General features: G+C 43.9%; 1 protein-coding gene and 1 long non-coding RNA gene across 5 annotated transcripts in view; one reads left to right on the forward strand and one right to left on the reverse strand.

Moving 5' to 3' along the window:
- SLC4A5 (solute carrier family 4 member 5) overlaps window positions 1-13,513 on the reverse strand; it is an 84,821-nt gene that overhangs the window by 40,901 nt on the left and 30,407 nt on the right. For all 3 annotated transcript variants that reach the window (XM_079987441.1, XM_079987443.1, XM_079987442.1), the window contains 4 exons: window positions 10,099-10,259; window positions 6,765-6,917; window positions 5,920-6,015; window positions 4,172-4,227 (listed from right to left, as the gene is read on the reverse strand). In XM_079987441.1, coding sequence (XP_079843567.1) covers window positions 4,172-4,227; window positions 5,920-6,015; window positions 6,765-6,917; window positions 10,099-10,259 — 466 coding nt within the window. The remainder of the gene's footprint in view (window positions 1-4,171; window positions 4,228-5,919; window positions 6,016-6,764; window positions 6,918-10,098; window positions 10,260-13,513) is intronic.
- LOC307222429 lies at window positions 509-4,141 on the forward strand. Of its 2 annotated transcripts, none has more exons than XR_013841757.1 (3): window positions 509-648; window positions 1,435-1,596; window positions 3,777-4,141. It is a non-coding gene; the product is annotated as an uncharacterized lncRNA (long non-coding RNA). The 2 variants fall into 2 exon arrangements; XR_013841758.1 differs by having other exon boundaries at window positions 1,438-1,596.

The raw sequence follows: 13,513 nt of genomic DNA on the forward strand, positions 1-13,513 counted from the left end.
GGAGGAAGTGCAAAGGCATTGGCAGAAGTGCTGGATTGACTCTGATGGTGCCAATCTCCTGGCCATCTCCCACTTCCTCTTCTCCTTCTCTGTAAGCAGCAGCAACTCACAGTCAGGAGGTCAGATGTCATAAGTGAGAACTGGCATCTTAAGTAGGGCTACTAAGAGAGCTCATAGCTGAGTAACATGATTCAGTGTCTAACAAGTTTTCATAGCTCGTACTCTAAACCACAATGCTATGCTAAGTTCATCATCTTGATCACATATCCCATAAGTAAACATAAAATGTGTGGGATAACCAGCCTCATATAACCAACATGCTTAAGTCTAATTAATGTATGGAGGCATTAATACCATAAGAGTAAGCTGTCCTGCCAGTCTTAGCTATGACCACTTCCCCTTATCTTGGGAGGCACTAGGTAATCAAGCCTTTGTTCTCCTCCAGTATACAGTACACGTGAACTTTGGTGTGTGAGGAGTTCTGAGCTGTTCTTGCCAGCCACATGGCTTTAACAAGCCTCTCTTGAGTTCCTATACCAATAGTTTAGGAACTTTTACCACTTTCTAAGCAAGCTAAGTTTTACTGCCTGTGCAACTTTTTCTGAATGCTGTATGGAAAAGCACATAAACCTGACCTTTGGAGAGTTAGTAAGTAAACCATTTTAAATTTACCATACATGTGATCTTTCCCTATGCTGGGGAAACAGGGAAACTTTGGTAGGAACTTGAAGGAGCATATTTTAAAGGTCTAACAGCCTAGATTTCCACACGGATGCATATTTTGCGATTTTAAAGCTCCACTGGGGTTCTCTCCCAACTTGGATCTTGCTCCCAACTTGGATCTTGGGATCCAGAAATCCCCCCCCCGAAGGGTGCTGGGATACAAAGGAGAGAACTTCTTTGATCTTATTACTTCTGTAGGAAGGAGAATTCAGCTTTTGATAAAACACTTTTGTGGAATTCTTTCTTCTTTGCAAACATTGAAGCCATTGCAGCAGAAGAGCGAGATATGGATGTAGTGGAGGATAGAAACCTCATTTAACAGATCCATGCCCAAGACTCTTCTTGTCCTTTTCTGGCTGTTTCATTATTATTAGCCTAAAAAGGCTCAATAAACTTCAGGCTGAGGTTTATTATAATCTATATGCTGGCATGAGGAGAGGCATGTGAGTAAGGCAAAAAGCTCTCCCTCCTACCCACTGCTGCCACCCCCCCCCTTTTACTAATCTTTTAAATCCATAATGGAAAAAAGCCAACAAAGCTTTTGGAATAAGCAGAGAGCAGGAGGTCGGAGCAACCTCTAAGCTTCATGTAAAACTTCATGTAAAAGTCCCTTTGTAGTGGCCCTACTAGGCTGATTAAGACCAGTGTTCTTTTGGGAGCAAAATACTTTGCATGCCTTCAGGTTAACCCTCCCCACACCCACTTTTCAAGCAGGAGACATGAACTTGCATTCAGAAGCTGCCAGATACCGAGTCAGAGCAATCGTCTGGAGTTCACTAGCAGAGGCTCTCCAGGATTTCTGATGGATCTCTCTCAGCCACACCTAGAGATGCCACGGACGGAATTTAGGACCTTCTGCATCATGCAAAACAGGTGCTTTGCCACAGATGCGCTGCTACAGCCCTTCCCTTTGTGTCAAAACAAATACTTACTGTGGAGAACTATGGAGGTGACCCCAAAGCACTACTTCTAGGGCTGCCACTATACTGCCCCCTCCACCAGTGCCAATGCCTTTGGCATTAGTTGTGTGGGATAGCTCAGTTGGTAGAACATGAGACTCTTAATTCATGGTTGTGGGTTCAAGCCCCATGTTGGGCAAAAATAATCCGGCATTGCAGGGGGTTGGACTAGATGACCCTCATGGTCCCTTACAATTCTAAAATTCTATGATTCTCAGGCAAAGCTTTTTCATGCTGCCCCTATTGAATTTCTGTCAAAGCCGCTTGTTCATGTCAACACTTCCCAGAATTCTTTGGGGCAAGCCTTGACTGTTTAAAATGGTGTGATACTGCTTTAAACATGTACTGCAGATTGAAACATGTACTACTTTAAACATGTACTACTGACTGAAAAGCCATCACTTCCTGATGCCATAATCTCACTGGGCAGGGGTTTAATGATGTCTATTCCAGTTATACTATTTATTCCCCATCCTAACCCATTCCCTCCCTCAGAGCATCATCCATATGTGTAGGCCAGGATCATAAACTGGTCAAGTGTCCCTATTTTCCAGGAACGTCCCTGATTTACAGAAGCCGTCCTGGTTTCTGATTTGATCCCAGAATGTCCCACTCATAGCTGTCAACTTACAGATTTGAAAATAAGGGACCAGCAGCCAAAATAAGGGACCTGCAGCCTCACCGGTTCCAGGCACTCCAGTCTTCCTGTCCTCCTGCAGTCTGGTCAAACTCATGCTGGTAGCTTTGAGAACACTGTCCAACCAACTTTGTAACCAGAGGTTCAACTGAATAGAATCTGAATCACATGCACCACAAGGCCTATGCAGCCTCAACTTAAGATGGCTCCCCGGCCTGGCTTTGCACTGCAAATTTTGCAGCAGCACGTGCAACAAAATGGCGTCCAGCATTCAAAAAACCCCTCAGCTTGCATTAACTAGCCACACACAAGGCATACAAGCTCCACCCCCCAGTCGTTCTTAGACTTCTTATTGGGTGAGCAACACAGCCAAGCAACACAGTTGGAGCCTCCCTCCTCCCTGGCCGGCAGGGAGGGAGGGAGAGGAGCTGCTTCCTTTGAAATTTAAGGGACATCATTTAAGGGGCATTTAAGGGACATCCATCAATAAGGGACAGCAGTGGGACATGGCGCTGGAATAAGGGACTGTCCCGCCAAATAAGGGACACTTGACAGCTATGGTCCCACTTTTCCTTATTTTCATTGGAGAAATGCTGGAGGGTATGGAGTCATCCAGCCTCCAAGACTTGTAAAGGCAGTCCTGTGTAGGGAGGTTTTTTTAATGCTTAGTGGTTTTTTTAAATGTTTTTATATATGTTGGAAGCTGCCCAGAGTGGCTGGAGGAACCCAATCAGAAGGGTGGGGTATAATAATAATAATAATAATAATAATAATAATAATAATAGAACAAGACGTCCCTATTTTCATCGGAGAAATGTTGGAGGTAGCTTCTAAAAGAAATGTCATTTGAATTTACATTCCTCAGTACATCCATTCCTTTCACGAACTCCTGTCACTAGCCCTGTCAGCTGCTAGTGAATGCTCAAGCTGCCACCGCCACCACTCCCAATGCAATGGACATGGCTGCTCAAAAGTGAACTCCAAGTCCCCCCTCCCCATTAGGATGAAAAGGGATGGGGGGGGGGGAATCCGTCAATTCTGGTTCTCTCAGTTCCTATTTTTCCAAATCATAAATTAAGTTATCCAGATTCTGCAGCAACTTGCGATTATTATTATTATTATTATTAAATTTTCATGAAAATTCACCAGCATTTTGGTGCAAATATATCCCAATAATATTTTTGTTGGCAGTTTTGATTAAAATGCATTTTTGCAAGCAATTTTCTTAATATGATGCAGTTTTGTACATTATTTTTGTGAATATTTTAACTTTCATGCACACATTCCCCTAATACATTCATTTTTGAACAGACCAATTGATTGGAGAATTGCACTACAAAATTTGAATAAGTGCAAATTTTGAAGGATGACTGCTTTTTGGTTTTCACAGCATTTTAGAAAGTGCAAATTTCACAGATTCATTTTTAAATTCAAACCTGTTTCGTTGCACCTTTCAGAAAGCAGTTCCTGCTTTAATCTGTTCCCTCCTCCTGCCATCCTTCTGATGTTGTTGAAAGCAGGCCACTTGACCCTGCTGCTGCTGCTGCTGCACCGTGGAGCCTGTCCTTACCATGGACAACAAGACGCCTCTACTTTGGAAACAAATGTATTCACATACTTTAAGACATGTGAAGACCACTGTAATGAATCCTTCATAAGAGGTACATCCTGCACAGCAATGAGAAGTTCTGAAAACAATTTCAAGTTTGTTTTATTGTGACAAAGAACACACACGCAGGAAAACTGCAACTGGTTCTCGTTTTGGGAAGCCAATGACTACATTCGTGGCTGACATTTGGTCCTAGGGGTTGGAAACCTAAAAGAAAAGATTTTAGTGTTTGGGATTTCCTACCTGATCTGTGCTTGGTGTATCTGTGATGTCGTTCATGCTTCTGCTTTGTGCATGGCCTAAAGGAGTAAACACATTATGCAGCTATATATGATAAAATATCATTTATTTATTGTTTAAAAAATTGAGAGCTGAGATTCTAGAAATTCTGGCTAGAGATTCAGGCTTTTATATTGTCTGTCCTTGATGTGATTTCTTCACCAAGAAGCCGCTACAACCCAACCCTGAGTATACCACCACAAGATTTCTCAAACTAGATAGAATCGGGGCAGGCTATAAATGAAGATTGATTTGGGGAGCTGAGTATATTCATACAATCCCTTCATAGCCCAAGAAGACCTCCAACCACATTTTCTGCAACACATTCATTGTTACCACCAATTTGCATATGTGGCAGAAAACTTATAGATAGATAGCTTACAATATACAGGCATTAAAAAGAAAATGTCAAAACCATGTTGAGGAGGGGATATTGAAAGAAAGGAAAAAAGTGGTCTTTGAAGATGTGTGAAGGAATTTGCTGATGAGTTTTATGGCCCTCTGCTCCTGAGATGCTACTTTTGCTCTGCCTGATAAGGCAGCTGCCTAGTTATCTAACTGTAACCTCTGCTAGTTACGTGACTTAATTTCTATGTACTAGTAAAACTCAGGCAAGGAAATGCCTCCATATAAGCCTGTGCAATTTACAAGCCTGTGGACTCCACTTTTGTGGTTCCCCAGCAGCTGCTGTTATTCTGACCAAGTGAAAGGTGTTTCAAACATCACAACTGGTGTGGTTAATTGAAGGAAATTCACTGCACCTGGTCTCATGCTCAGCACCAGAAATGGCTTTCCTCCATCATCCTGCCATCCTGGTACCACAGTGACATGCACCTGTGCGGAAGTGTATCAGGACAAGTGTGATGGCCTGGGATTCCGATTCAGAGGCTGAACCAGAGGAATCCCAGCCTGCACAGGAGTCCCCGCCTCCAGGGCCGGCTGAACTGGGGCAAGGCCTAGATTCTGAGGAGCCTGCACCTGTGTCAGATCCTCAAGAGCAGGCACCAGGTGAAACCCTTCTGGCCCCAGAGGTGCTTGAGGACTCAGTGGCTACAGGTGAGCCTCCTCCGGGGCCCAGTAACCCTTCGGCCTCTCCTGAACTACAGAGGCTCAGGGCAGAGAGGCGAAGGGAACTGGTTGCTCCCAGGAGGAGTGCTCGCCTTAAGGCCAGAGGAGGCGGGGCTCCTGGGGGCCGGGACCGCCCCTGGCCTTAGAAGAAGATAAAGGCCAGTCAGCCCGGTCCCAGGTTGCGGGAGCAACGTCGTTGTTGGCTTCAGACCTTCCAGCGTTCCTGTTCCCTGCCCGGCCTCCTGCTCCTGACCTTCCAGCGTTCCTGTTCCCTGCCCGGCCTCCTGCTCCTGACCTTCCAGTGTTCCTGTTCCCTGCCCGGCCTCCTGCTCCTGACCTTCCAGTGTTCCTGTTCCCTGCCCGGCCTCCTGCTTCTGACCTTCCAGTGTTCCTGTTCCCTGCCCGGCCTCCTGCTTCTGACCTTCCAGCGTTCCTGTTCCCGCCCGGCTCCCAGTTTCGGACCTCGCCTCTCATCTTGTGAACTCTGACTACGATCACGGTACCTTTCCCCCGGGACCAGCACAGTAAGGATGCCAGGGCCTTCCTCCAAGTGCCAGGACATGGGGTTGCCACAGTAACTTGTTCCCTGCCTGCTGAGTTCTCTCCCGCCATTCTGTGACAGGAAGAACTGGAAGGAAACTCACGTAATCGCCCATAGCTTGCGCTCTGCCTCATTCTGAGATCTTCTGATGAACGATGAAAGCTGGCCCCTGCAGCTGGGCTCCGGACAGGGCTACGATCTGCAAACACGAAGAAAGAAGATTGGAAATGAGAGGAGCAGCTTGACACCTTGGAAAGGTTGCACTTTGCATTTTTCTTTTTGAGACAATGAACAAAGCAAATTGTTCATCACTGCCTCAATGCCTCCATGAAAGCCATTTTCCTGGCTGAAGTGAAGGACAAGATGGCACCCATTCCATAGACCATTGACAGGGCAGTGTCCTCCCCCGAGTGCAGCAGGCTGGCTTAAGGGAGCGTAGGGTGGTAGGGCATTTGGCACGGACATCTCTGTCTTCTAACACCTCACTGCCACCCCCCAGCATCTGCCACCTGAGGCAGCTGCCTCACTCTACCTAATGTGTGGAATGTTTCTATACATTGCCTACATTATGAATCTGGATATGATCCTACAGAAGAAGCCAGTGTGGAGCAGTGGTTAGAGTGTCAGAATCGAACCTGGGAGACCAGGGTTCAAATCCCCACTCCGCCACGGGGCTCACTGGGTGACTATGGGCCAGTCACTCCCTCTCAGCCCAACCTCCCTCGTAGGATTAGACATAACCACCCAGGGGTCCTTTACCTTTACCTGTGGAGATTAAACGAGGAGAAAGGAGAACCATGTATGCCACCTTGGGGGGAAAGGTGGGATACAAATTCAACAACAACAATACAACAACTATGGGTGTGAATGCACCCAGGGTGAATCTCTGTCTATACTGCCACTGCAAATGGCCTGTGCAGAATGGCAAGCTGGGCAACCTGGACTAACTTGTGTTTGAGACAGATTTGCCAATATCTGCCAGTGATCGGTGGATGGGTTTCTTGGTCTGATGACGGTGTTTTCTCAGGAGCACGTAGCTTATTTTCTCGCGCAGTTCTGGTTTCAGCAGGCCGTCTTCTATCTGCTTCTCAATGACATCATCTGGGAGGGAGATATCATACATGTTATTGGTCTGCAGGGCCACCCCATCCCAGGTCGGGTGCTTAACTGTGACAATCCTTGATGCCGCAGAAGGAGGGGGAAAGTCACTGCCATAAGCCTTGTTAGTGCCAAATAAGGCTCCATCCATCCATCTAGCCATCTATATCTATACTCTATCTATCTATCTATCTATCTATCATCTATCTATATCTGTCTGTATCATCTATCTATCATCTATCATCTATCTATCTATCTATCATCTATCTATATCTGTCTGTATCATCTATCATCTATCTATCTATCTATCATCTATCATCTATCTATCATCTATCATCTATCATCTATCATCTATCATCTATCATCTATCATCTATCATCTATCTAATCTATATCTATCTATCTATCTATCTATCTATCTATCTATCTATCTATCTATCATCTATCATCTATCTATCATCTATCTATATCTGTCTGTATCATCTATCTATCATCTATCATCTATCTATCTATCTATCATCTATCTACTTATCATCTATCATCTATCATCTATCTATCTATCTATCTATCTATCTATCTAATCTATCTATCATCATTATCTATCTATCTATCTATCTATCTATCTATCATCTATCATCTATCTATATCTGTCTGTATCATCTATCTATCATCTATCATCTATCTATCTATCTATCTATCTATCTATCTATCATCTATCTATCTATCATCTATCTATCTATCTATCTATCTATCTATCTATCTATCTATCTATCTTATCTATCTATCTATCTATCTATCTATCTATCTATCTATCATCTATCTATCTATCATCTATCTATCATCTGTCTATCATCTGTCTATCATCTGTCTATCATCTATCTATCTATCTATCTATCTATCTATCTATCTATCTATCATCTATCTATCTATCATCATCATCATCTATCTATCATCTATCTATCATCTATCTCTATCATCTAGCTATCTATCAGCCATTTGGGATGAACAGCATGTCATGAGACTAAGAAATGTGTGTGTGTTTTTTAATGTTGTATTTTAATCTTGTTTTTAAGTTGTATTTCAATTAACTTGTTTTTATTATTGGTTGTTGGGACACGGGTGGTGCTGTGAGTTAAACCACAGAGCCTAGGACTTGCCAATCAGAAGGTTGGCGGTTCGAATCCCCGCGACGGGGTGAGCTCCCGTTGCTCGTTCCCTGCTTCTGCCAACCTAGCAGTTCAAAAGCACGTCAAGTGCAAGTAGATAAATAGGTACCACTCCGGTGGGAAGGTAAACGGCGTTACCATGCACTGCTCTGGTTCGCCAGAAGCGGCTTAGTCATGCTGGCCACATGACCCGGAAGCTGTACACCGGCTCCCTTGGCCAATAAAGCGAGATGAGCACCACAAACCCAGAGTCGGCCACGACTGGACCTAATGGTCAGGGGTCCCTTTACCTTTACTTATTATTGATTGTTAGCCGCCCTGAGCCCGGTCTTGGCTGGGGAGGGTGGGGTAAAAATAAAATTATTATTATTATTATTATTATTACATTCACAGTCATACTTAGAATGGATTACTGAGTGCTAGTATGGTTGGTAAAGATATTTGACCACCCAGTTCCTAGAAATACATGCTGATAACTCAGGATTTTGCTACTTTGATAGTGATTTCACTAACCCAATGACCCGTGACAGGGACTTATTCGCGGCAGTGGTGGTTCCCCATCTGTGGAGTGTCCTGGCTGAGGTGTGCTTGCCCCCCCCCCCACTATTAACATGCAGGAGGGATATTAAAACATTCCCATTCACCCAGATATTTGATGACTGAAAAACGCCTAGCAACCTAGAAATTATAAGCTGTGACAGTATGTGACTGGTTTTTGTTTGTTTTTAAAAATTAGATGTTCCTAACGTTTTAATTTTTAAAAGTATATTCTTAGTTATTTTAAATTTTCTAAAGAAGTTTTTGTTTTATTTTTAATTGCACTGTTTTATTACTTTGTTGTTTGCTGCCCATGGCTGCTTCTGGAGGACAAAGGGTTGTAGCCACACAAACAATAAAATCCCCTTTCAGAAAAAATAAAATACTCAGTGCCCCCCTGGAAATCTACCTCCTTTAAGCAAACAAAAGAAGAAGTGATAAATTTGTGTTCTTTTATGTATCTCTACTTTCTCCTTATGTCCTACAACATAGTAAAGAAAGATGTTGTTGTAAACAAGGCAGCTTGAAATTATAAAATTATTTATTAAAACCCATGGGGCAGACTGGAGAGAAGCCTGCCGGCTCAGTCCAATCCGCCTGCCATTGGCCAAATAGGCAGGCAAGCTGCAATCCACTTCCTGGGCCTGGGGAAAGCCAAAAAGGGTTCCTCCAAGCCCAGGAAAACCCAACGCCTCCACGACCACTGGATCCAGGAGAGACATTTTTGCCATCCTGAACAGCGTCTGATCTGGTGTTAAGCATCATCACACAATAGATGAAACATGTATGAATGGTTTTTCAAAATTTTCTCCTCTTGTTTCTTTATGCTTCCCCTGCCTCCGTATTTTTATTCAATGCCCCCCAGTTGCACCCAGGCTACTACAGCCCCCTGGATTGTCCCAGCACCCCCAGGGGAAAGTATTGCCCACTTCGGGAAACACTGGACTAGTCATGGGTAGCTTTAAAAGAGGATTAGACAAAATTATGGATGATAAAGCTATCAATAGCTACTGCTTGTTGTGAATCACTTTGAGTTGCTTTTGTAAAAATAGAGACTAGTAAGCTTAATAAATAATAATAGCCACAATTATGTTCTATCTCCACTGTCTGAGTCAGAATGTCTCTGAAAGATCAGCTGCTGGGAATGACAAGTGGGGAGAGGACCGCTGTTCTCAGGCCCCACCTGCAGGATTCCCATTGGGGCACCTGGTTGGCCATGGTGAAAATAGGATGAAGGGCTAGATGGGTCCCCCTTTAGCAGGACTCTTCCTATTGACTGAAATACATTACAGTTCATGGTCCTGACACCACCCCTCATTACTGGTTGAATCACAGAATCATAGAGTTGGAAGGCACCCCAGGGTCATCTAGTCAAACCTCCTGCAATGCAGAAAACTCAGCAGTAACTTCTGAATGCCTCATTGATTTGCTCAGCAGCTTCTGAGTGGATTGTGCTTATAGTTGCATGTCTGAGGTTCATACCTATTATTTGCGGCAAGGAGTAGCCATCTAGATTGAGCATCACGGTACCCGTCTGCAGACAAGTGCGTAGCTCAAAGAGGCTATGCAAAGATAAGGTTGACACGTGTGGTTTGCTCCATCTCTCCCCTCCTTCTTCTACCTTCTCTTCAAACTTAATCCACCTGAGACAAAGATGGAGGAGATGAGACATGAATAGTGCTCAGCATAAATGATACACATGTGGGATGACCAACATGTCTTATAAATGCATGAATGGGTTAATGCCACAGAGCAAGCTGTCCTCCAGGCATAGCTAGGGCAATCCCTCTCCCCTTGGGAGTAAGGTAATCAAGCCTATTGTTGTATTTCAGTCTACCAGATAAGCTCAGTGTGTGAGGTCTGAGCTGGTTGCCACCAACAATATAGTTGGTGCAATCACACAGTAAGTGTCTCTTGGAACAGCATGCTTAAGTTCTGTTAAGAGGCAAGGCAGCGATTTTCACTTTTGGCAGCATTCAGGATAAAACTGCAAAAACATACAGTGTATTTTAAGAGTATTTGCTATAGTTGTTGTTGTTGTTCCCCATAGTAATAACCAAATAATCAATGCAAGGCAGTCATCTTTTTGTTAAGCAAAATGATACGTCTGTTGCATGGCTGGTACTAGGGCCATTTAATGATTTATGGCCACTTCCAGACTGTCACTAATTTGCAGATACGTATAATTAAATTGTACACCAGCAAATTTAGGCTGCAATTAAAGTGAATTTGGAGCCCCTGTGCAACAAGTCCACTCTCAAAAATGAAACAACTCCCCAATGCTTTTATGTTATGAAAAGTAACGGGAAAATGCACTAGAACGATGATGGTGATACTGGGCGATGAATATAACCTCCATGCAAACAAATCCAAATGAGTGCTGCTCAATAAACAGCAATGTCATATAACCATACACAACCACTTTGGGCTATATATAAGGATGAACGCTTAATAAATAGGTCATCTGGAAGAGCGCCATACAAGTGTCATTCAGTTATAAACTACTGCTTTAAAGAAGTCATTACAAGTGATCCGACATAAGGGAGGGGGTACTTTTAAAAACAGTATGTCCAAAAGTCTGGACTAAAGTTTTATTTATTTCTAGATTGCCTATTGACCAAAATCTTCTGGGTGGTGTACAAGAATCAATAAAACGGCAGAAGAGCTCCATTTTGGCAGGCCCAAAATTTTACTTTCAAACTCCTTCTTGCTTAAGGGTGTGTGCATTTAGTCACTTAGCTCCCTATGTAAATTTGGAATCTGATATCTTTCCATCAGAATTCATTCTGATTTCTTTGTGGGGAAGTGATATGGTATGATTTGATCCTGATCCTCATGCCACTTGGCCACAGCCATGGCTTTCCGCAAAGAATCAAGGGGACTGTCATTTGTTAAGGGTGCTGAGAGTTGATAGGAGACCCCTATTCACCTCACAGAGATGCACTTCCCTGAGTTCTCTGAGAAGAGGGATTGATTGTTAAACCTTCTGGACATGGGGGTGGGGATATGGGTCTCCTAAAAGCCCTCACCACCCTGGACAGATTACAGTTCCCATGATTCTTTGGGGGAAGCCATGACAGTTCAATGTGGTACATATGACCCTGCTTTAAATGTATACTGCAGAGGGGGCCATAGGCTGTAACCACCTTGTAGTAGGGACCTTCATTTTCATAATTTGTAAAGGATCATGAATACGGATTGTGCTATAACCAATTAACATCAAGTCTTCCTTTGCAAATTCTCCTCAGAACACAGGAGCCAGGCATGTGCACAGAAATGGGGAAATCAGAATGACTGCACAACAAAGGCTGAATAACCTCCCTGCACACTTTGTACAAACAGTGCAGGATGAGTGCCCAAAAAAACAGTTTGTGACCCGTGTCACAGAAGTACATAATGAGTTGTGATCCAAAGGATCTGTGGAAGAAGGCACCACAAGTCAAAGGCAACACATTTTAAACATGGCTGTTATTATCTTTCTGTGTGCAATACAAGTATAACAAATAAAAGTGGGGTGTGTAGACATGAATATTCTCTTTTTACTCCCCCATCCCTACCCCCTTAGCATTGCAGTACTGTATATAACCAGGAAAGTAGGAGCATTACAGTGAGCTGTAATGTTTCTTGCTTGTTGATGTGCCATTTTTAGGCAAAGGAGGGCAGAGAAGTCCTTCCCTTTCCCCACCCCCAGCACACACATTTCAAAGCACATGTACTTCAGGAATGCTTTGATATGTGGCCAACTCACTGGTTCCTCTGTACCAGGTATGCATGCCAAAGGTGCAAATCCCTTTATTCAAAGAGGCAAATGTTTAGCCTATCTTGATAATATTGCTTCAGAATTATTAGAGCAAAACAAAATAACCCTAATAAATGCTCATAAAATATGCTCCTGTTTTGCAATTTAATCCAGAACAAAGAGCAGGCTGTGAAAGTTTCTCAGCTTTCAACTAGCTGGAGAACTACAGAGTTCAATGGCTGCAATGCCTGTGGGCAAATGGTGGCTGGGACCACCAGCAGGTGGAGTCAGAACCAATGACAGGCAGAGTCACTCTGCTGCACTGGATGTAAGGAAACAGGCAGGTGGGTAGGGGCTGGCTGAAAGCAGATGGCATTTGGTGGCCAGTGCCTCATTTGTCCTAATGGACCAGCCTCCATGACTGTGGGTCCTAACACAGCTGACAGAAATATCTTTAGGTGCCATTTACCATCTCTCTGAAGCCACTGGGAAATGTCATCAAGTGTAATGAAGCAGCAAAAAAGGCTAATGCTATTCTAGGCTGCATCAACAGAAGTCTAGTGTCCACATCGAGGGAAGTCATAGTCCCACTCTGTTCTGCCTTGGTCAGATGCCACCTGGAGTCCTGTGTCCAGTTCTGGGCACCATAATTTAAGAAGGATATTGACAAGCTGGAACGTGTGTAGAGGAGGGCGACCAAGATGATCAATGGTCTGGAAACCAAGCCTTATTTGGAATTTCCATAGAATGCTGTTTGCTCCAATTCAGCTTTAAATAGTGGGTTTTTGCAGGGAAAGCTCCAGAGCAAAAAAGACACTCAGACACGGAGCTTGAAAACACAGAACATGCCTGAAAAGTGCAGAGGGAAGTGTGGCTAGTGGGAGGCCTTGGCACCCCAAATTTCAGTGGCTCCTAGATCTGCCTTTGGTACGGCTAAGCCCTGTGTTAGGTTGTCTAGGATGGGAGCTTTCTATTTAAAGCAACTGTGCCATTTTGATTGGTGCCGGGCTCTGAGGATGAAAATTCCTATTTTGACTTGCCAAAGGTTCATTTGCAAAGTACCAGCCTTTTACTATGCGAAGCGAAGCCTAGGCACCCTGCAGCTAAATTCCTGATCTGGATTCCTAAGTCAAGGAGAGCGGAAATCCTGAGCTGGCA

The sequence above is a fragment of the Podarcis cretensis genome (assembly GCF_951804945.1).
Source record: "Podarcis cretensis genome assembly, chromosome: 8".
Classification (NCBI taxonomy): Eukaryota; Metazoa; Chordata; class Lepidosauria; order Squamata; family Lacertidae; genus Podarcis; species Podarcis cretensis.